The sequence below is a fragment of the Lampetra planeri genome, chromosome 65, assembly GCF_965212315.1.
Source record: "Lampetra planeri chromosome 65, kcLamPlan1.2.h2, whole genome shotgun sequence".
NCBI lineage: Eukaryota > Metazoa > Chordata > Hyperoartia > Petromyzontiformes > Petromyzontidae > Lampetra > Lampetra planeri.
This window is the reverse complement of record NC_136171.1, coordinates 1,323,075-1,347,077: the sequence shown is the minus strand read 5'-3', so window position 1 is coordinate 1,347,077 and position 24,003 is coordinate 1,323,075. Positions and strand designations below refer to the sequence as shown.

The 24,003-nt window shown below is 50.6% G+C and overlaps 1 protein-coding gene across 3 annotated transcripts in view; it reads right to left on the bottom strand.

Moving 5' to 3' along the window:
- LOC144737172 (enteropeptidase-like) overlaps positions 1-24,003 on the bottom strand; it is a 70,985-nt gene that overhangs the window by 17,289 nt on the left and 29,693 nt on the right. For all 3 annotated transcript variants that reach the window (XM_078619893.1, XM_078619892.1, XM_078619894.1), the window contains 6 exons: positions 23,629-23,728; positions 14,765-14,918; positions 11,936-12,059; positions 4,838-4,927; positions 3,051-3,182; positions 636-776 (listed from right to left, as the gene is read on the bottom strand). In XM_078619893.1, coding sequence (XP_078476019.1) covers positions 636-776; positions 3,051-3,182; positions 4,838-4,927; positions 11,936-12,059; positions 14,765-14,918; positions 23,629-23,728 — 741 coding nt within the window. The remainder of the gene's footprint in view (positions 1-635; positions 777-3,050; positions 3,183-4,837; positions 4,928-11,935; positions 12,060-14,764; positions 14,919-23,628; positions 23,729-24,003) is intronic.

Here is a 24,003-nt window from a genome sequence, read left to right as displayed (position 1 = left end):
CACAGAGCGCACACACACACAGAGGCACACACCTGCAGCGCATCGCGTGGCAGCATCGGCACACGTGGCGAAGTTGCGATTCGTACGCGCGTTGAACAACTTCTTTGGCACCAGCACGTAAGCCGACCGTGCTAACAGGAGGTTGGCCGCGTATGGTGCGAAAGAAGTCCCAACATACTTATTGTATTGGGCCTTACCCGGTAAAATAACAACAATCTTTCGTTTAGTAATATACCCCGAGCGTAGAATTACTCCATCCCGTGACAGCATCACACGATGCATGTTTCCAGGTCGAATGTCCCACCCCCCCCTCCTCTGATACCCCATCGGTGCGGCTAAGATGCAAGCAGCGGCGATGGTGGGACGCGTAGCGTTAGCGGGACCATTTATAATCGCCGCACCTCGCTTGGCCACGGACCGTGTGGCATTTAAGTCTGCGGTCCAAAGGGCCGCAGATTCCCCCCCCCCCCCCCACCTGTTCTCTAGGGGGTCCATTAATGGCCAGCGCGTCCGAGGCAATGCGCCAGTAACTGATGACGATCCTGGGTTCAAGCCCGGGGTTCAGGTGTATGCGTCTCGCTGAGCTACGAGCGACCGTGGGGCATTGGGCTCGCCCGCTCGCCGCAGGAACTCACGCGGCAGGCCCAGGCGAAAGCCCGTCGTGAAGTTGGCGTGGAAGCCCCTCGCGGTGGTGGTCTCGTCGCTCAGGAAGATGACCGACATGAGGCTGGAGGGCGAGAAGAGGTCGCCTCCTGGGCCAGCGCCCGTGAAGCGGCCTGCTCACGTCCGCGATGGACGGACGCACATAGGGCAGACGGACAGACGACCACCTCCGTTCGAAGCCAGTCACGGGCTGTACGCAAGTTAAATTGAACACCGCGCGTTCCCGAGATGCTTTGTGGACGGGTTGAGCCCTCGCCTGGACCCCTGCAACGCTGCCAGTCGCTCAAGCTATAGTGTGCGAGTGATGGAAACGTCAGCCGGGTGGCGGTGGCTACGCACGGTGGGCCTGTAATTTCAGCGCTGCGGGTCGGTGGATCTATATGTGGGCGTCAAGGAGGTGCTCGTAACCTGGCTTCACGGGAGGTGCTTCAACAACAATGTGGACTAAACTCCATCCGTTTCGACTCCCTTTTTGCATATTGGCAGCGATACGTTCAGGATCTAAATGCCAATGGTGAAGTCTGCTAGGCACGAGAGGGCTCCGGGATAGTGTTGCTGTTGAAAGGGCGCAGACTACAGTGATTTCCTGTTTTGGTCCATATATTGGGTTGTGTGGACACAATCTCACTGTGTCTTGTGTCTTTAATGCATCTCTATAGATCTCTGTGCACTTCCATAGATGTCTGTGCGTTTCTATGGATCTGTGTGTCTCTATAGATCTGTGCGCTTCCATGGATGTCTGTGCGTCTCCATGGATCTCTGTACGTCTCTGGATATCCATGCATCTCTATGGATCTCCGTGCGTCTCTATGGGTCTGTGCATCTCTATGGATCTCTGTGGGTCTCTATGGTTTTACTATGGGCCATAGTTTGGGTTGCGTGGTCACAATCGCACTGCCGTGGCTTGCTCTTTGAATTTTCCACTTAAACTTGCCAATCCCCGTCCATTCCACCCGTGTGGGATAAGAGCGTCGCGTACTCACGGGCATGCCCCTTACTCCAGGTGCTCCGATTCTCCTCCCACGTGCACATAACATTTTAGTCTATCCATTACAGAGGTTTTTCGTTTAGATCGCATAAATATAAACGTGTTGTTAATATATATAATATAAAATATATAAAAAGTGAAGATATCCACCACGTTTCTGGACTACCACTGTCGCTCATCCACAGCTTCGTTCCCTCCCTTCACCCTCCGCCCCTTATCTCCCCTAGTCTTCTGGACATCTATGAAAAATAGCTTCATAGCTCATCGGATTCCTGGAGTATAAGACGCCGTATTTTCATTCTGTCTGTTGTCCCTATTCGAGTAAAAATGCGGGGCTGACTTGCACCTGTCCTGAACATCTTTTTTTCTGCCGCCTCTTTCCCTTCCCACGTTACGGTTGCTCTTTTTGTTATTCGCATTCGTTTACAACCCGTTAAAAACCTCGTTTGTTAGTTGTGCAATATCCCTCAGGACACTCGGTATCTGCAGCATCGATGTTTTTGTTTTATATCGATGTTTAGGTTCGCCACGGTGGCTAGGATATGTTAACGACCTCGCCTGGTATGCAGGAGGTTGTGGGTTCGATCTGGACCCTGATACCTGATGTATATTTGTAATTTGCATGTTTCTCTCCGCGTGGTCGCGTGGATTTTTCTCCGGGGCCTCTGGTTTTTCCCCGACACTTTTAGAAACGTGCGTTTTAGAGTATTTGGCTGCTGCAAAATTTTCCACACGATAAGCCAATTAGTTGAGCTTTCATTTGTAATAGCCAGGTCGCTTCTGAAGAAGAGCGATATAGCTCAGTTGGGCCTTACCTGGTAAAATAAAAATAGTTCAGTTTAGTGTGTGAGTGCAAATGAAGATCCATGATAGTGTTTTGGGTTAAATCGCGTAAATTTGAATGTCATTAAACCCGCCACCACCCGACACAGCCAATTAGTAAGGTTTGTCACGTAAACAAAACATGCCAATTCTTTATTAGTACAGCACACCTGTGTGTTGGGAGAGTAAACCCACAACATTCACAATTCTAGTCCGACGTTTTGGCAGTAATTACAACCAGCATCATCAGGCGACAGCCAGAGTTAAATATGTTATCGCTGTGCTCACACGCGCACACCTTGCAACCTTCGTCGTAAAATCGCCGGGCAAAACGGCTCGAGGAGCGGTGGTCCTTACCCACAAGCAGTGGACCCTACCAACGAGCGGTGGGCCTTACCAACGAGCGGTGGGCCTTACCGACGAGCGATGAGGCTTACTGATGAGTGGTGAGCCTTACCGACGAGCGATGAGGCTTACTGACGAGTGGTGAGCCTTAGCGATGAGCGGCGGGCCTTACTGACGAGTGGTGGGGCTTACTGACGAGCGGTGGGCCTTAGCGACGAGCGGTGCGCCTTACCGATGAAGGTGGAGTTGGCCTCGTAGCCATATCCACCCCTGACCTCCACGAAGTCGTAACCCTGTTCCAGCGCAAACTCCGTGAAGTGTAGTTGGACGTTGTTGCCATCGTCGGCGATGATGAGCCACATGCCTGCGGGTGCGGGGAAACCATTCCACATTCCACAGCAGTGCGGTACTACAGTGGACTCTGGATTATCGGCGCTAATAACGGGTAAGATGGCCGCGAATAATTCAAAATCGCGGATAATCCAAAAATATAAATTTTCTGCATTCTCAGTGATGACACTTTCCTGCTCCCATGCAGAAGAGTCCGCCCACTAAGTGGATGATAGCAGAGTCACGCCAATCAAAATCAACAAAACTCCGCCCACCGTTGTAAACATATGTAACTACTGCACTTTCGAGGTGATCACGTGGATTTTGGATTAACTGGAGCACACATATTTGTTCGGTTTAAGCACTTGACTTGTAATAAACATTTCCCAGAAGATCAATGTATAACTGTTTTTAGATGATTAATTTGGGCTTAAGGGAAAATCCATGTTATTAATGTATGTCAAAATCTCAGCTGCGTGGTAATCTGCAAATCATATAAACCGCACGCGGATAATCTGGAGTCTATTGTATAATTATTATCATTTCACTCATTTGCTCAGGAAAATTTCACCCGAATTTCAAGACTCTCTTTTAAAAGAGGGTCCTGCCAGGTTTTCACAGCAGGGGGAGATGTTGCTGCTGTTTGCAATCCCACATTGACAAATTATTCCAGGTAGCCCCGCCCACTGATCAAGTGCCAAGTAGCCCCGCCCACTGATCAAGTAGCCCCGCCCACTGATCAGGTAGCCCCCGCCCGCTACTCAGGTAACCCCGCCCCGTTTTAACTCAGAACTCGATTCTGACTTTTGCAAAAGCTTTTTGGGGACAATGGGACAGAATTCCTGAAACTACTGGAAGGTGTGGCAGCTATTTTGTCTGTGTTGTTCTCCCATCCCCTGCAGGCAGACCTCATCCTGACAGAGTGTCTCCCTACTCAAAATGCCCAGAGCCAGGGGTTCACGTCAATGAGTACCTCTGAGCCCTGCGGTGGAAATTACAATCTGAACTTTTGTCCGCAGTTTACACGAACACTTGAGTTCCCGAAAATAGGACTTTGAATTTGAACACTGGCTACAGTGAACAGCTCCGCCGTACCGTATGTATGTTGAACTTCTTTTGCACTGTACATTGCCAACCGTGCCAATTGGAGGTATGGATATTGGCCACCGTCGTTCACCGCTACGTTTCACAGACGCAGTCTGCAGGAGATTCACGGTACCGGGCGATATTGCTGTTCTGTGTCATCCCAATTTTAGTAATTTGCGACGTATTTTTTCGAATTTGAAAAATAAGAATAGGTTACACCCTAGCTGGCAATAAAGCAGAAGGTGTTAAGATGTTCAAACACAAAATCAATACCTTTCGCAGGCAATCAAATCTGCATTAACCGCACATACTTGCAGTGAACATGCAAACAAACATGCCCTGATAATAATGTATGCATTGTATTTGAAACTGATTGGCCTACACCAGGGACATCCTTATTTATGGCCTAGTCTCACCGCTGTTGGACCAGAGAGCGCCAAAAAGTAAACAGTAAAGGGATATCAGGGGGAGTTTTGTGATATCCACCTCCAGGGTGTGTTCTCTCAAACTCGGACTCTGTGTGTTGCTGGTGGACTCTGTGTGGGGGGGAGGGAGAGAGGGAGGGGAGGAGGGGAGGAGGGGAGGAGGGAGGGGGGAACTCACAGTGCGCTTCGCTGATGTAGGGGCCAGGGTAGTTGGGGGAGGTGAATGTCGAATTTGGTTCTCGGAGCCACGTAGGTCCACCACAGTCCTCTAAGGCACACACAGTCCACAGTCAACAATCAACACAGAGTCCACCAGCAAAACAGAGTCCAGCAACACACAGAGTCTGAGTTAGAGAACAGACCATGGAAGTGAATATCAAAGAACTACCTCTGAGATCCCCTTCCACAAGTAAAATTTGGCCCACAGAATGAAGGGGGTTGGAATCTCCCATCCAGCAACACACGCTCTGTGACTGAATAGTGGTAATAGCCTTACAATCATAACTGATACAGGGACTCCTCTACTTACGAACACATCGACTCACGATCTTTCAGAGATACGAACAAACCCATCCGTAAGTCCAATTGCCCGGTAGGACCGAGAGTCGTAAGTTCAACTGCCACGCAATAGATTGTGCTGGTGGCATCTACATCTGCAGAACGTGAAGAACCAGCGGCATCTACAAGAGATTAGACAACTTTTAAAGCCATTCCCCGTGTTTAGTCTACAACGTGTTTGGAATTGACAGGAGTAAAGTTGTGACTTATGAACAAATCAACTTACGAACAAACGTCTGGAACCTAACTCGTAGTAAAGGAGTCCTTGCACTTTTATTTCAAGAGATAAAATTTAGCACAAATAAGTGTTGTACCGGGCTAAAGACCATCATCTCACTAGACTTGAGCACCCAGTTTAATCACAACCTAGTCTCTGTGTGAGTCTATGGGTCTCTGTGTGAGTCTATGTGTCTCTGTGTGAGTCTGTGGGTCTCTGTGTGAGCATATGGGTCTCTACGTGAGTCTATGGGTCTCTGTTTGAGTCTATGGGTCTCTACGTGAGTCGATGGGTCTCTGTGTGAGTCTATGGGTCTCTGTGTGAGTCTATGGCTCTCTACGTGAGTCTATGGGTCTCTGTGTGAGTCTATGGGTCTCTGTGTGAGTCTATGGGTCTATGTGTGAGTCTATGGGTCTCTGTGTGAGCCTATGGATCTCTGCGTAAGTCTATGGGTCTCTGTTTGAGTCTATGGGTCTATGTGTGAGTCTATGGGTCTCTACGTGAGTCTATGGGTCTCTGTGTGAGTCTATGGGTCTCTACATGAGTCTATGGGTCTCTATTTGAGTCTATGGGTCTCTACGTGAGTCGATGGGTCTCTGTGTTAGTCTATGGGTGTCTGTGTGAGTCTATGGGTCTCTGTGTGAGTCTATGAGTCTCTGTGTGAGTCTACAGGTTTCTGTGAGTCGAGTCTATGGGTCTCTACGTGAATCTATGGATATAAATGTAAGTCATTGGTGGTCAAGTTGAGACCATCGACTCACGACACTTGAGCACCTGGTTTAATGACAAACCAATCACTGTGTGCGTCTATGGGTCTCTGTGTGAGTCTGTGGGTCTCTCTGTGAGTCTATGGGTCTCTACATTAGTCTATGGGTCTCTGTGTGAGTCTATGTGTCTCTGTGTGAGTCTATGTGTATGTGTGTGAGTCTGTGGGTCTATGCGTGAGTCTATGCATCTCTGTGTGAGTCTGTGGGTCTCTGTGTGAGTCTATGGGTCTCTCTGTGAGTCTATGGGTCTCTACATTAGTCTATGGGTCTCTGTGTGAGTCTATGTGTCTCTGTGTGAGTCTATGGGTCTCTGTGTGAGTCTGTGGGTCTCTGTGTGAGTCTATGGGTCTCTACGTGAGTCTATGGATCTCTGTGCGAGTATATGGGTCTCTATGTGAGTCGATGGGTCTATGTGTGAGTCTATGGGTGTCTGTGTGAGTCTGTGGGTCTCTGTGTGAGCCTATGTGTCTCTACGTGAGTCGATGGGTCTCTGTGTGAGTCTATGGGTGTCTGTTTGAGTCTATGGGTCTCGGTGTGAGTCTATGGGTCTCTGTGTGAGTCTATGGCTCTCTACGTGAGTCTATGGGTCTCTGTGTGAGTCTATGGGTCTCTGTGTGAGTCTATGGGTCTATGTGTGAGTCTATGGGTCTCTACATGAGTCTATGGGTCTCTGTGTGAGTTTATGGGTCTCTGTGTGAGCCTATGGGTCTCTACATGAGTCTATGGGTCTCTGTGTGAGTCTATGGGTCTCTGTGTGAGTCTATGGGTCTCTACATGAGTCTATGGGTCTCTGTTTGAGTCTATGGGTCTCTACCTGAGTCGATGGGTCTCTGTGTGAGTTTATGGGTGTCTGTGTGAGTCTATGGGTCTCTGTGTGAGTCTATGGGTCTCTGTGTGAGTCTATTGGGTTCTACGTGAGTCTATGGGTCTCTACATGAGTCTATGGGTCTCTACGTGAGTCTATGGGTCTCTGTGTGAGTCTATGGGTTTCTGTGAGTCGAGTCTATGGGTCTCTACGTGAATCTATGGATATAAATGTAAGTCATTTGTGGTCAAGTTGAGACCATCGACTCACGACACTTGAGCACCTGGTTTAATGACAAACCAATCACTGTGTGCGTCTATGGGTCTCTGTGTGAGTCTGTGGGTCTCTCTGTGAGTCTATGGGTCTCTACATTAGTCTATGGGTCTCTGTGTGAGTCTATGTGTCTCTGTGTGAGTCTATGTGTCTCTGTGTGAGTCTGTGGGTCTATGCATGAGTCTATGCATCTCTGTGTGAGTCTAAGGGTCTCTGTGTGAGTCTATGTGTCTCTGTGTGAGTCTATGGGTCTCTACGTGAGTCTATCAACTGACAAAGCTTGAGAACTCGCGATTCTATGGGTTTCTGTGAGTCGAGTCTATGGGTCTCTACGTGAGTTTATGGGTCTCTACGTGAGTCTATGGGTCTCTACGTGAGTCTATGGGTCTCTGTGTGAGTCTATGGGTATCTGTGTGAGTCTATGTGTCTCTATGTGAATCTATGGGTCTCTAGGTGAGTCTATGGATCTCTGTGTGAGTCTGTGGGGCTCTGTGTGAGTCTATGGGTCTCTACGTGAGTCTATGGATCTCTGTGCGAGTATATGGGTCTCTATGTGAGTCGATGGGTCTATGTGTGAGTCTATGGGTGTCTGTGTGAGTCTGTGGGTCTCTGTGTGAGCCTATGTGTCTCTACGTGAGTCGATGGGTCTCTGTGTGAGTCTATGGGTGTCTGTTTGAGTCTATGGGTCTCGGTGTGAGTCTATGGGTCTCTGTGTGAGTCTATGGCTCTCTACGTGAGTCTATGGGTCTCTGTGTGAGTCTATGGGTCTCTGTGTGAGTCTATGGGTCTATGTGTGAGTCTATGGGTCTCTACATGAGTCTATGGGTCTCTGTGTGAGTTTATGGGTCTCTGTGTGAGCCTATGGGTCTCTACATGAGTCTATGGGTCTCTGTGTGAGTCTATGGGTCTCTGTGTGAGTCTATGGGTCTCTACATGAGTCTATGGGTCTCTGTTTGAGTCTATGGGTCTCTACCTGAGTCGATGGGTCTCTGTGTGAGTTTATGGGTGTCTGTGTGAGTCTATGGGTCTCTGTGCGAGTCTATGGGTCTCTGTGTGAGTCTATTGGGTTCTACGTGAGTCTATGGGTCTCTACATGAGTCTATGGGTCTCTACGTGAGTCTATGGGTCTCTGTGTGAGTCTATGGGTTTCTGTGAGTCGAGTCTATGGGTCTCTACGTGAATCTATGGATATAAATGTAAGTCATTTGTGGTCAAGTTGAGACCATCGACTCACGACACTTGAGCACCTGGTTTAATGACAAACCAATCACTGTGTGCGTCTATGGGTCTCTGTGTGAGTCTGTGGGTCTCTCTGTGAGTCTATGGGTCTCTACATTAGTCTATGGGTCTCTGTGTGAGTCTATGTGTCTCTGTGTGAGTCTATGTGTCTCTGTGTGAGTCTGTGGGTCTATGCATGAGTCTATGCATCTCTGTGTGAGTCTAAGGGTCTCTGTGTGAGTCTATGTGTCTCTGTGTGAGTCTATGGGTCTCTACGTGAGTCTATCAACTGACAAAGCTTGAGAACTCGCGATTCTATGGGTTTCTGTGAGTCGAGTCTATGGGTCTCTACGTGAGTTTATGGGTCTCTACGTGAGGCTATGGGTCTCTACGTGAGTCTATGGGTCTCTGTGTGAGTCTATGGGTATCTGTGTGAGTCTATGTGTCTCTATGTGAATCTATGGGTCTCTAGGTGAGTCTATGGATCTCTGTGTGAGTCTGTGGGGCTCTGTGTGAGTCTATGGGTCTCTGTGTGAGTCTATGTGTCTCTACGTGAGTCTATGGGTCTCTATGTGAGTCTATGGATCTCTGTGTGAGTCTATGGGTCTCTACATGAGTCTATGGGTCTCTGTTTGAGTCTATGGGTCTCTACCTGAGTCGATGGGTCTCTGTGTGAGTCTATGGGTGTCTGTGTGAGTCTATGGGTCTCTGTGTGAGTCTATGGGTCTCTGTGTGAGTCTATTGGGTTCCACGTGAGTCTATGGGTCTCTACATGAGTCTATGGGTCTCTACGTGAGTCTATGGGTCTCTGTGTGAGTCTATGGGTTTCTGTGAGTCGAGTCTATGGGTCTCTACGTGAATCTATGGATATAAATGTAAGTCATTTGTGCTCAAGTTGAGACCATCGACTCACGACACTTGAGCACCTGGTTTAATGACAAACCAATCACTGTGTGCGTCTATGGGTCTCTGTGTGAGTCTGTGGGTCTCTCTGTGAGTCTATGGGTCTCTACATTAGTCTATGGGTCTCTGTGTGAGTCTATGTGTCTCTGTGTGAGTCTATGTGTCTCTGTGTGAGTCTGTGGGTCTATGCATGAGTCTATGCATCTCTGTGTGAGTCTAAGGGTCTCTGTGTGAGTCTATGTGTCTCTGTGTGAGTCTATGGGTCTCTACGTGAGTCTATCAACTGACAAAGCTTGAGAACTCGCGATTCTATGGGTTTCTGTGAGTCGAGTCTATGGGTCTCTACGTGAGTTTATGGGTCTCTACGTGAGTCTATGGGTCTCTACGTGAGTCTATGGGTCTCTGTGTGAGTCTATGGGTATCTGTGTGAGTCTATGTGTCTCTACGTGAGTCTATCAACTGACAAAGCTTGAGAACTCGCGATTCTATGGGTTTCTGTGAGTCGAGTCTATGGGTCTCTACGTGAGTTTATGGGTCTCTACGTGAGGCTATGGGTCTCTACGTGAGTCTATGGGTCTCTGTGTGAGTCTATGGGTATCTGTGTGAGTCTATGTGTCTCTATGTGAATCTATGGGTCTCTAGGTGAGTCTATGGATCTCTGTGTGAGTCTGTGGGGCTCTGTGTGAGTCTATGGGTCTCTGTGTGAGTCTATGTGTCTCTACGTGAGTCTATGGGTCTCTGTTTGAGTCTATGGGTCTCTACCTGAGTCGATGGGTCTCTGTGTGAGTCTATGGGTGTCTGTGTGAGTCTATGGGTCTCTGTGTGAGTCTATGGGTCTCTGTGTGAGTCTATTGGGTTCTACGTGAGTCTATGGGTCTCTACATGAGTCTATGGGTCTCTACGTGAGTCTATGGGTCTCTGTGTGAGTCTATGGGTTTCTGTGAGTCGAGTCTATGGGTCTCTACGTGAATCTGTGGATATAAATGTAAGTCATTTGTGGTCAAGTTGAGACCATCGACTCACGACACTTGAGCACCTGGTTTAATGACAAACCAATCACTGTGTGCGTCTATGGGTCTCTGTGTGAGTCTGTGGGTCTCTCTGTGAGTCTATGGGTCTCTACATTAGTCTATGGGTCTCTGTGTGAGTCTATGTGTCTCTGTGTGAGTCTATGTGTCTCTGTGTGAGTCTGTGGGTCTATGCATGAGTCTATGCATCTCTGTGTGAGTCTAAGGGTCTCTGTGTGAGTCTATGTGTCTCTGTGTGAGTCTATGGGTCTCTACGTGAGTCTATCAACTGACAAAGCTTGAGAACTCGCGATTCTATGGGTTTCTGTGAGTCGAGTCTATGGGTCTCTACGTGAGTTTATGGGTCTCTACGTGAGTCTATGGGTCTCTACGTGAGTCTATGGGTCTCTGTGTGAGTCTATGGGTATCTGTGTGAGTCTATGTGTCTCTATGTGAATCTATGGGTCTCTAGGTGAGTCTATGGATCTCTGTGTGAGTCTGTGGGGCTCTGTGTGAGTCTATGGGTCTCTGTGTGAGTCTATGTGTCTCTACGTGAGTCTATGGGTCTCTATGTGAGTCTATGGATCTCTGTGTGAGTCTGTGGGGCTCTGTGTGAGTCTATGGGTCTCTGTGTGAGTCTATGGATATCAACTGACAAAGCTTGAGAACTCGGTTTAATCACAGGTGGCTGGTGAATCCTGGATTCGAACTCGAGATCTCAGTGGTGCCAGCCTCATGCTGCTGTCCGTTTTGAGGATTTGGCTTCTGCTGTACATTTCTATGTGATCATGATCCACGTCGATGAGCTATCATTTGTCGCCAGGTTGATTCTGAAAAAGAGCTCTCCATCTCAGTGGCTCTTACCACGGTGGCGAGGTGGTAACTTCCTCGCCTGTTCTACAGGAGGTCGTGGGCTCAACTCCGATCCTGAAGCCAGCTGTATATTTGGAGTTTGCGTGTCTTACTTCCTGTGGTCGCGTGGTGTTTTTCCTCCGGGTCCTCAGGTCTCTCGCTCCACATTTCGAATCAACGTCATGCGTTTAAGAGTCTTTAGCCGCTTTAAATTTCACTGTGATCAAGAGCCCCTTCGTTGAACAATTATTTGTGATCGCCAGGTCACTTCTGAAAAAGAGCCACGTAGCTCAGTGTGGGGCCTTACCTGGTAACATGAACAATCGTTTACTAATCTAGATGTGAAGTTTTCGTGACTGCAGGGATCCATCCTCTTGGGTTCTTTCGGTAAAGTCACGTAGGTATAAAATATATTAAATCACGACGTTTCGGGCGCAACACAAGCGTCCGTCATCAGGTGGGACAACCACAGCAAGAAACAATTTAGTTTTAGCTCAGCGTTTTTGATCCTCCGAGCCACGAGGGCCGCCATTCAAAGTTACTTCCCAACCCTCCCAGCTCAAGAGGTCTCTATCGGCCGTCTCACCGTTAAGAAAACAAACAAAACAAATCATCAATACAACGGAAGCCCCCTCCCTCCCCGTCTGGTCTAGCAATCCACGCGCGGGTTGCTCACTGGGCAGCAGCGGCTCCTTTGTGGGGCCGGCGTCGGGCCCCTCGGGGCACTGGGCGGCCTCCAGGGCGATGTCGTCGAGTGCCACGTGGGGGTTTCGTCTCCGCGTCTGCACCACAAACAGAACCTGCGGGAGGCACGCGGGTGGGCGGTCAGGTGGCAGTTAAACAAAAACAAAGATTCCGCTCCCCCTCGTATACCCTTAACAGACTGTTGGAGCAAGTGTTGTTAGCAAGGAGCAGCACCTATGAATTCCGGTACTTTGACACACGAGGGGGTGGGTGGCCAGCACCACGCCGCCTTTGTCTCCCCAGCGACGATGTTTACACATACCAGGTACTTGTTTGAGGCTGAGTCGACCTAGGTGATACCCAGTACCGGTTCAGATAATCGTCACTGGTGTTGGCCGTGAGCGGGAATCGATCCCGGGTTTCCAGGTTCATAGCGCAGTGCACACTATGAACAATTTAAACTAAACATTGTCTTTACTCAGACGCGACCTGGCTGCCACAAATGAAAGGGGAGAACAGTAAACTCCAAATATACAGCAGGCGTCAGGGGTTGGGTTTGAACTCACAAACTCCTGTATGCCAAACTCTTTGGTTCTTTCGGTAAAGTCACGTAGGTAGAAAAATAATAGATCACGACGTTTCGATCGCAACACAAGCGACCGTCATCAGGTGGAACAGATACAGCAGGTGAACTGCTGACATAGGAGAAAGATCTGCTGCAACAAGAGTTTATGAAGGGTTTTGGTGGGCTCAACCCACGGGTAAAGGCGAAGTACTTAAAAGCTGGCCACTGCGGCGCCTTGGTGGCACCACATCACCATAGCGGCATGGGCCTCTGAACGCCCCGACAGGGCTGGGACAGTCCCAGTGGGCTGAGGAAGCCTCTTCCGTTTGTGCCAAAGCAATTACAGAACAATGACTATTTTGGTCGCCAGTTTCGAATTAGTCTGACGTCGCACCCAACTCGTGATGTACACGTGGACGCTGACATTTTTTTGCCAACAGCGCTAATCGGAGGTGCGGAGGGGAAGGACAACAAACTAAACGTGAAAAGCAGCTCTAAGGAAATGAGTTTGTCAATCTCGATGATGATCTAAAAGTGGATAGCTCCAGCGGTTTCCTAATATCGAGAAGGAAGAGCATTCCAAATGGCTGCAGAAGCGCATCTGAAAGTGCACGATGCAGTGACTGTGTTTGTTCGATGATTAGTACAGTTGTCTATTAATGGTGCGAAAGAAGTTCAACAGACACTATTATACACTACTATACACTACACTATACACTACTATGCACTACACTATACACTACATTACGATACGCTACACTACACAACACCACAATTTATTTAAAACTGCTTGTTGTGTTTTTTTTGCTGTCCGTTCCCCGCACCTCCGATGGCCACGTACGGTGCGAAAGAAGTTCAACGTACACACACACCACACACACATGACCAGACCTCCGGGCGGTCTGGTCAAGGCGTGGCCGCTATCGCTCGGCTCCGAGTTGCGCAAAGAAACCGCAGAAAAAAGCGTGGCCCAAGAAGCCGGCTGAGTTTATGAGTTGGAGCGGTCGGCGGTGACGGCATGACGTGCTGATTAGGGAGCTGGCGAAGAACTTTGGGCTGAGTTTAACACGTCGTAGTAGCAGCCTGTTGTCTATATTTATTTAAAGTTGCGCATTTTCACGTGACGTCACACTTCTAAACCCCCGCCCCCTCGTCACACATCGTCACAAATGTCTGACCCCCCGCCCCCAGGTGTGTGACGTCATTTATGGACGGCCCCTAACTCCAGTAGTTTGGCGCTTGAGGATGCGCCGATCTCGGGGTTTGGCTGTGCGGCAACTTGAACGATGGGGACAGACACGGACGTGCGCTGGGTTGCAACCTGAGAATTAAAAAAAAAACCGGGACCTATCATGGAAAGCAGAATATTTCATGCGCAACTTTAAATAAATATAGACAACACGTTCTACTTAATTAAATAGACTTTTAAATAAACATTTTCTCCTACAACGTCAGAGTGCAGCGTCACATTAAATACGCACTACAATGACAATAGTTTATAGCGATTTGAAGCATGTTTTATTTCTGGGGGCGGCAGAGCTTTGTGAAGTCATATTTGAGGGGGGGTCTGACTTTTTGTGACGCCGTGTGACGAAGGGGGGGGGGGGGTCCTAATATTGCACAACTGCTAAAATTCTGGGACTAATAATGTCACGGGAAGACGCAGACATTTTCTAGGACAGCCACCTCAAAACGAGGACGATCCTGGGAAAACCAAGACGGGTGGCAACCCTGAGCCGCTTTTTCCAAAGCGTGGTGGTTATGGGTTGTAATTATGCATCGATTCATGATCGGTTCTCTAAACGTGCGATTCATTTGATCGAATAACGTGTGTAAGAATCGAGGTGTTTTAGATTCCTACATACATGTCATAGGTTCACATGATCATCCCCTTGTATTTGCTAGATGCCGCTACGTTCATCACATTGTAAAAAAAAATATATAATCGAATCGCGATAATTGAGTGGATTGCCGGCGAGATAATCGCTCTGCTCCTAATAATTATCATCAGCAACCACACGACTGCCCTGTGCGTTCTCTATATTTATGGTCGATATTTTGTGTACTTTAATGTAACCTTGTTACGCGTTTTGTTTTCACGCGTTCAAGTTACATTGTGGATTATGAATTTCTACCAAATTAAAACGCGGGAAAATGTAAAAAAAGAGAGAGAGGGAGGGAGGGCAGACCTGATTCACAGCCCCATAGGCACCTGAGCTAGAGAGACACAGCACTGAGGATGTGAGAAAGAGACACCTGGAAAGGGGTAGACTCATTGAGGGTGACGTGACCGGGAACCCAGACTTGCCCATGGTCGTCCATCTGAGTCCAGACGTCACGGGGAGCCTCTCCGAATGCGCTCCGGGTCTGCACCGACAGCGGACTCTGCTGGCCCTGGAACATGTAGTACCTGGCGGAGAGACGCGGTCAGCACCCTCGATCTGTTTAACACGTAGCAGTAGGCTGCCTTTGTGAGCACTATCTTCTATATATATGTAATAACAGCTATAAAGGGTTCACGTGGGGATTGGCTTGCCGGTCCTGCTTGTAGCCAATAAGGGTTGAGATAGGGACCATGGCCCGGGCGTGATCACGGCATGTCATCAGGAGTGATTGGCCTAGCCATTCGGGGCCCCAGCTAATAGGGAGCCGGATGAGGGGCGTGGTCCCGGGATTGACAGGGAACCATCGAGAATGGTCGAAGCTGTCCATGAACGATTGGCTGGGGGGACCACGTGACGAAGGGATTAAGAGAGAGTGAGAGAGAACGATCGAGAGCAGACTGGAGACTGACAAGAGCAGGGTCACGCGCAGACGGGGGCTCGGGGTGCCACGTGCGCGGTGGGGACTTAGTGCGAAGTCTGTCCTCTCTCCGTTGTCTGCCAGCAACGGAGAGTGAGTGAGTAAAGTGTTTTGTGGAGTGGAAATAAAAAGGACTGATTCCGAAGCCGTCTCAAGAAGGATTATTACACTGGTGTCAGAAGTAATTCTGCGACTGTTTGGACGATCGTCAAGATGTCTAAACACCCCAGAAAAAAGAACCTGCCCGTGCCTCTATCGGAGGAAGAGGTCGAGACGGATGAAGATGAGCTGTTGGGAGCTACAGCTCTTGTGCCGCCTGCTTATGACACTCGCCTCGACGCCTCTCAGCGTCGACCGGGGGAGGATGCGACCACCGCAGGACCAAGAGACGAATGGCGGCTGATGGCGGAGCAGATTGAGTCGTTGCGCGCCATTCTGCTAAGCCTGGTGACCGCGGTGGCGTCCTCACCAGCCGTGGGTCGCCAGATCGCCGATCAGCTGGACGCCGCGGGAAGGGGTCCTGCTATGGAATCGGGACCCGCCATTGCTCCTGCCACGAGGGAGGACGCCGTCGTCTTGGGTGGGGCGGCTGCGCCGGAGTCGTCGGCTGCCATTTTGGGCGCGCCTACCACCACGCGGCCGCCGGACGCCATTTTGCCTGCACCGAGTGGAGAGCGGGAACGGCAGTCGGAGACGCCCGCGGCACGCGCCTGCCACTGCGGACATCGCCTTCCACAAATAAAAGAATTTATCGCCGGGGGCGATTGGAGTGCTTTTACGTGGCGCTTCGAGTCAGCTTTTAGATCTGTGAACTGGACGGAGGAAGAAGCGCTGGGAGTGCTACCTACGCTGCTCGATGATGTGTCTCTGGGAGTCTTCCGCTCCATTCCGGCGTCCAAGAAGAAGACACTGCGGGATGCGTTCACAGAGATGGCGGAATTTTATGACCCGCCGACATCGGCCACCAGAAAATTTATGTCGCGTCGCCGAGCACCGGAGGAATCGCCGTTGGCCTATCGGGGGGCATTGATGGCGATGGCCATGGCCGCCTACCCCGATGCAACGGCCAAGCATTTGGATTCGCTCATCCTTTCCCGCATGCTGGAGTTGTCTCAGGAGCTCAACATCTCTCTACCAGTGTGCGGCCATGAACCGCTTTCATCACGGTGGGTGGCGCGCTGCCTGGACGCTAAGTTTAATATCAAGCGTTGGGACCAGATGGCGGCATGGACGGGGAAACCCGAGATCGACGGGCCGCCTCTGGGGTTGTCTCCGCGACTGGTTGTCCACTGCTCCGACGACTCGGGCGACGACGACATGCTGGCTGCTGCTGTCCCGCATAGGATTCCGGGACGGCGGCTGCGCGACCAGCGGGCCGACTACACGGGCCGGCCGCGTGTGAGGGCCGGGTCGTCCGACCACCGGCCGACGTCGGCCGCGTGTTTCAAGTGCGGCAGACGGGGCCACTTCGCCCGTGACTGCCGCTGCCGACCTCTGCTGTCGCCTCTTTCGCCAAGGGGACCTCCATCTCCTCTACCTGCTGCGGAGCTGCAACAACCTCGGGCGAGTCGGCACAAATCGGACACCCGGCAGGTCGTGTCACATCACTCATCCACTCGCACTCATTCTTACACTCCTAACGATAATTTTACTTCTCCTGCTCCATTGACACGCTCTGCTACACAGTGGAAGAAATTGGCTCGCAGGATTGTGGCTGCGGCGTCGGGCTCGTCGACGGTACGAGGTACCATCGACGGCGTCGACGTCCGTATCTTGGTGGACACTGGCGCATCGGCTACCATCATTTCTGATGTTATTTTTCATCTGTTGTCCATTCCTGCGTCGCGGATACGCAAGGTTAATGATGCGTGTGTTGCCGCCAATGGGGGGAGCATGGGTATCTGCGGACAGGTGGATGTGAGCATCGCTATCGGAAATATTACCGCCGCAGAACCTGTGTTAATTTCTCGCTCGCTAGCTGTTCCATGCTTGTTGGGTACGGATTTCCTGCGCCGGATGCCGCTGAGAATACGGGTCGACCAGGACTGTTTGGAAATGCCGGGGGGTCGTAGGATGGCGTTCCTGCCTTCCCTGCTGGCCAATGCGCCTACAGGTAACACAGTTACTGCTGTCATTGCGGCTACGGTGGAGGTTCCATCGGGAGCGCAAATGCTTATCCCGCTGCGTTACCGAAAACCACTTCAAATGGGAAGGGATGCGAAGGGCGTGCTATTATCCCCATCGAATTCGGTATCGAAATCTTTTTCTTTGGCGGTGGCACAAACGATCGTGCGCCCAGGTCAGGCACCTTTCATACAGGTCTTGAATGGGGGACCTGACCGCGTTGTTGTTCCGGAGGGATCGGTGCTGGCTCACGCCACTACCGATTTCGCCTCTTGTGACAAACCGCCGCGCGCTCGGATGCCCGCGGATGGGCCTCCGCATGATCGTTCACAAGAACGCTGGATCGCAGATTTATGCGGAGAGAATTCTGCCTTGTCAAATGAACATAGGAACGCCTTGCGTTCGCTATTGCTGCGGTACGCTGATGTTTTCAGCAGAAATGAGTTGGACCTGGGCCGCACGTCGCTTTTGTCGCACCATATTGAAACCGGTGCGGCGCCTCCCGTCTGTATGCACCCACACCGTATGAGCCCGGCGGAAAGGGAACACGTGCGTGGGGCAGTAGATGAATTGCTGGCGGCGGATATTATTTCGCCGTCCAACAGCCCTTGGGGCGCGCCCGTCGTTCTGGTTAAGAAGAAAGATGGTGGTACGAGGTTTTGCGTTGATTTCCGCCGGTTGAACAAAATTTCGGTAGCGGACGCGTACCCCTTACCGAGGATGGATGACTCATTGGATGCTTTATCGGGTGTTAAATTCTTTTCCACCCTTGACCTGTCCTCGGGCTTCTGGCAGCTTCCCCTCGATGACGAGTCAAAAGCCAAAACGGCATTCCGCACGCCGCAAGGTCTCTTTGAATTTAATCGGTTACCGATGGGCCTGAACGCGGCTCCGGCCACGCTTCAGCGGCTCATGGAATTGGTGTTGGCGGGACTGCAGTGGGAAACGTGCCTCATATATCTAGACGATATAATTGTCTTTAGCCGCACGTTCGAGGAACATCTCCAACGCCTTGAGACAGTTTTTCAAAGAATGCGTGCGGCTGACCTTAAGTTTAAACCGAAAAAATTCCAGCATCTGCAACACTCCGTCCGTTACCTGGGTCATATTGTCAGTTCGGACGGTGTATCCACTGACCCTCTGAAAACGAAGTGTGTACGTGAGTGGCCCACACCCACCTCGGTGGGTGATGTTCGGCGGTTTATTGGATTCGCTTCCTATTATCGCCGCTTCGTTAAGAACTTTGCGACGTTGGCAAAACCATTACACGTTCTAACTGGCAAAAATCAAAGGTTTAAATGGGGTGCGGAGGAAGAAAGTTCCTTTATGGCACTTCGGGACCACCTCGCCACGGCGCCTATGTTAGATTACCCAGATTTTTCGCAGCCCTTCATCCTTGATACGGATGCTAGTGATATCGGCATTGGGGCCGTTTTGTCACAACGCAAGGACGGGGTTGAGAGGGTGGTGGCGTACGGCAGCAGGGTTCTATCCCCTGCGGAAACGCGATATTGCGTGACAAGGCGGGAACTTTTGGCAATTGTCCATTTTGTTCGATTGTACCGGCCGTACCTGTATGGACGGAAATTCCTGGTCCGCACTGATCATGCGGCTTTGCAATATTCCCTCAAATTGGATCAGCCGTCAGGCCAATTGGCCCGGTGGTTGGAATCGTTACAGGAATTTTCCTTCGATATAACATACCGAAAGGGGGCCCGTCACGCAAACGCGGATGCGCTCTCAAGGCTGCCACCCGTTCCTCCGTGCACTTGCCTGACGGGCACGCACCGCTGCACGGCACCGCCCACGTCACCCTGCCCGGTTATGGTGGCGATAGCGAATGAGGACGACGCAGGGGCGAAAGCGAAGGAGGAGGAGCAGCAGGTGTCAGTGGACACCGATGATACCTTGTGGCTGCCGCACGCGGTCTGGTTGCGCGAGCAGGAGGCCGATGCCTCGCTGTCTCTGCTACGTACATTGGTAGGGAAACAGAAATCGCAATTGGCGGGCTGGAAGTGGCAGATGTTCCGGGGTAAGTCGGGATTGTTAATGTGTACCGACGGGTTGTCTGACCGACCACGCTTGGTAGTGTCTACTTCGCTTCGCTACGACCTGCTCCGTACTCTGCACGCTGATAAGTTGATGCACCTCAGCGTCCAGAAGACTGTGGCCGCGATGCAAAAGGATTTTTTCTGGGCCGGTATGACGGCAGACATCAATGACTTTGTCCGCTCGTGCCATGATTGTGCGAAGAGGAAGCCGCCTCGGAACCACTATGTACCACCGTTGCGTTCCATTGAAGTGTCCCGTATCAACGAATTAGTTGCTCTCGACATTCTGGGGCCGTTCCCCCCGTCGGCTAGGGGCAATAAATACCTTCTGGTCGGGGTGGAATATTTTTCTCGATGGCCGATGGCCTGGCCTCTGCCCGACCAAACGGCAGCGTCCATCACTGATGCTTTCTTGAACGGGTATGTCATGGACAAGGGGGCACCTGAGAGGCTGCTCACAGATCAAGGGCAAAATTTCTCCTCTAAATTGCTTAGGGAAGTTTGTGACGCGCTAGGTACAAAGAAAGTTCGCACCTCCCCATACCATCCCCAAACAGATGGTATGGTGGAACGATTCAACCGTACCCTCTCGGCTATGCTTTGTCACACGGTCAGTGAAAAGCAAACCGATTGGGACCTGCACATACCAGGCGTCTTAGCGGCATACCGCATGGTTCCGCACACGTCCACGGGATACTCACCATTTTTTTTTATGTATGGCCGTGAAAATGTTCCACCCATCGATGTGCAACTGGGTACGCCGAGTAAACAACCGTCCCGCTCCCTGCCTGACCACGTGCATGATTCGCTTGAACGAGTAACGGAGGCGCGAGAGGCTGCCCGGTGTGCGACGGCCCGTGCTCAGGCAAGGAACGAACGGTATGCGCGTCAATCGCATACTCGCATGCCTTGGTCAGTGGGAGACCTGGCGTGGCTCCACTGCCCCCAGGTACCGGCGGGCACATCCCCTAAACTGCACAGGCTGTGGCGGGGGCCTGTGACGCTGGTAGATGTTCGGAACTCGCAAAGTATCCGCGTTCAATACGGAAAACGTCGGTGGTATGTTCATTCCTCGCGACTTAAACCCTATGTTGACGCGCGTGTCGGTCCTTCATCCCCACTAGCTGACCTGCCGGGTTCTGCCGGGCCGACTACGCCGCTTGACACGCCCGTTGATCCCAGGGGGGACTGTGTTGTGCCTCCTGCAGATGAACAGGTTCTGAGGGCTGAGGAAGCCCCCGCTGCCCCCCCTCCAATGGGGCCCGCCCTGGACGTGACCTAGCACCAACAACCTACTTCTTCTTCGAGCCTGCCACCTCCTGTCCATCCGGAAGCAAAGCGACCTTACGCTGGGAGCGGAGAGGGTCCCACGTCGCGTACGCGGTCGAAATCTCTTCTGTTTCATTAACGTTTGATCGTTTCGCTGATTTCCCTGTCGTTACTGCGCTGCAGGGGCGCCCTAATGTACGTCGTGATTTTTTTTTATTAAGGGTGACTGTTTTAAATGTTGTTAGGCGCGGGGACGCCGGTTCACCCTCGAATTGTTAAACGCACCTTGGTGCCCTAATAAGATGTTGCGGAATTGGTTCTTCACCCTTTTCCCAGCCGAGACGGCTAAATTTTTTCACCGGGGGGGGGGGGTGGGTGATGTAATAACAGCTATAGAGGGTTCACGTGGGGATTGGCTTGCCGGTCCTGCTTGTAGCCAATAAGGGTTGAGATAGGGACCATGGCCCGGGCGTGATCACGGCATGTCATCAGGAGTGATTGGCCTAGCCATTCGGGGCCCCAGCTAATGGGGCGCCAGATGAGGGGCGTGGTCCCGGGATTGACAGGGAACCATCGAGAATGGTCGAAGCTGTCCATGAACGATTGGCTGGGGGGACCACGTGACGAAGGGATTAAGAGAGAGTGAGAGAGAACGATCGAGAGCAGACTGGAGACTGACAAGAGCAGGGTCACGCGCGGACGGGGGCTCGGGGTGCCACGTGCGCAGTGGGGACTTAGTGTGAAGTCTGTCCTCTCTCCGTTGTCTGCCAGCAACGGAGAGTGATTGAGTAAAGTGTATTGTGGAGTGGAAATAAAAAGGACTGATTCCGAAGCCGTCTCAAGAGGGATTATTACATATATAACAGGGAAATTTGTGAATATGTGTGTCTGTTCGAAATGTTTAGTATACTTCCCGACATGCAACAAACTTGACATGTGGGTAGCTTCCAGACTGTACACAATGCAAAAAGTATAAAAATAGACTTTTGGATTTGGGGGGGGGGGGGGGCGCAATAATGGATATATTTTGCACGGCAAGTGAGCGGTGACGTCACATCTGTGATGTCACCCGCATCCGGCAGCGTCACGCAGTGTGCCTGCTGACGTCACTCCCCCCCACCCTCCGCGTAGGCCGTGTATTAATCCAAGACAAGCATCCAATTCTCGGGCGAATCCGGGTGGTAAAGCTAGTTATTTATAAAAGGTTTTTTAGGGTTAGATTGAGTAAATATAAATGCCACCGCCACCACAGCCAGTTAGTAAAGGGTTGTCACGGAAACAAAACGTGCCAATTAGTTATTTATACTTCAGCACTAACCAGTTGCGTATTGGAGAGAAAAACCCAAAAACATTTACAATTCGAGTGCTGTGCATCATTTCGCTGGCAATTACGACAACCACCAGCGGCTTCGTTGGGCGATTTTTGCCAGAAATCGTGAAGAAGGCTTCCTCCGTTTCCGGCCTTAAATAAAGAGGGGCTAAATGTGATGTCACTGTGAGCCTATCAGGTGCGAAGATCGCAGTGAGGTTGGGGGTGGCGGTGTAGAGGCGGGGGCCCAGCGTGGCTCATCTCCGACAGGCCACCCTCTCGCACCCCCAGGGGGTGCGAGATTCCCTTTTTGGGGGTGCGAGACACGGCCAGCTTTTTTATTTATATATATATAAGGTAAATCATCGACAACACAAACATTAAGTATGGGCACGTAAGTTGCAACTAACTTCGTTCCATCAAACCCAATGTGTTTATTAAAGTAGTACATTTGTTTAACGATTGAGAACCAAAGGGCTGCAAGCCTGGCGGTAAATGTTAAGAAACCGCTGGTTTTGGAGTGTGCGGTATTCACCGTCAAATGTTTGCAACTCGCGCGTGTCGTCCGCTTCACTCATCGCAGATGTTAACACAGATCCCACGACATCATTCACACACGAGTCGCGGTCCAGATATGCCAAATTCGAAATGCAGTTGATCATCGGTTGTCAAGGCATGCGATTATCCGGCTTTCCAACATTATCCGGTGATCCCGGGCCAATCCGTCAAAGATAAACTAAATGGCATGCAATTGGGCAATCGGCAGCACCACGTGCGTGACGAAACAAGGAGCTACGCTTGAATTCAGCGTCAAATATATACAACTAGCTTTACTACCCGGCTTCTTGTCTTGGATTAATGCACGGCCTATGCGGAGGCTTGGCGGGGGGGGGGGGATGCGTGACGTCAGCAGGCACACTGTGTGACGCTGCCGCATGCGGGTGACATCACAGATGTGACGTCACCGCTCACTTGCCGTGCAAAATATATCCCTTATTGCGCCCCCCCCCCCCCCAAATACAAAAGTCAATTTTTATACTTTTTTGCATTGTGTACAGCCTGGAAGCTACCCACATGCCAAATGTCAAGTTTGTTGCATGTCGGGAAGTATGCTAAACATTTTGAACAGACACACATATTCACAAATTTCCCTTTTATATATATATAAATCATAAACTACATGCAACAACTTGAACAATGACAATACTGCACGTATATACATTTTCACAACTAATAACTTCGGTAATGAAAGCTGAAAATATGCAGTGCGATATGGCGGAAAGGTGTGTGTAAGCCGGAGAGTAAACCCACAACATTTACAATTTGAGTACCGTGACATTACATCCAGCATCATCGGGTGATCTAACCCAAAAGACCTCTATTATGTATAATATTGGTCGCGAAGGCCTACGACTACTACTATGTGTTAAAGTCAGCACTCGTAAGCTCATTGTTAGATGTTAGTCATTTCGGGGATAAAATCAGGATGTAATATAATTATTAATATATTATATTTACTAATTTGGCTAATTAATTCTGTGTAGCAGGGGGGTAAACAGCCTCACCAGAATCGCAGGCAGTAGGGCCCATTGCTGGACTCGAGCTCCAAACTCCACATGACAATCTCAGACATGGACATGGGCATCTTGGCCAGGATGTAATACCCTAGGGGAATGACAAAGATAAAGACATAGTTCCCCCTTATAGCCTTAACAGACTGTTAGGGCAAGTGCTGTTAGAGAACACCAATGAAGGCCGGCACGATACATGAGGGGGTGGGTGGCCAGCACCACGCCCGGCTGACCGCCTTTGTCTCCCCAATGGCGATGTTTACACAGCGCACCTTCAACAGATCACGCGACTCTTCAGTACTCCTTGAAGGTTGATCAACCGTCTGGCAAACTTTCACATTGGCTTGAAATTCTGCAGGAATACTCGTT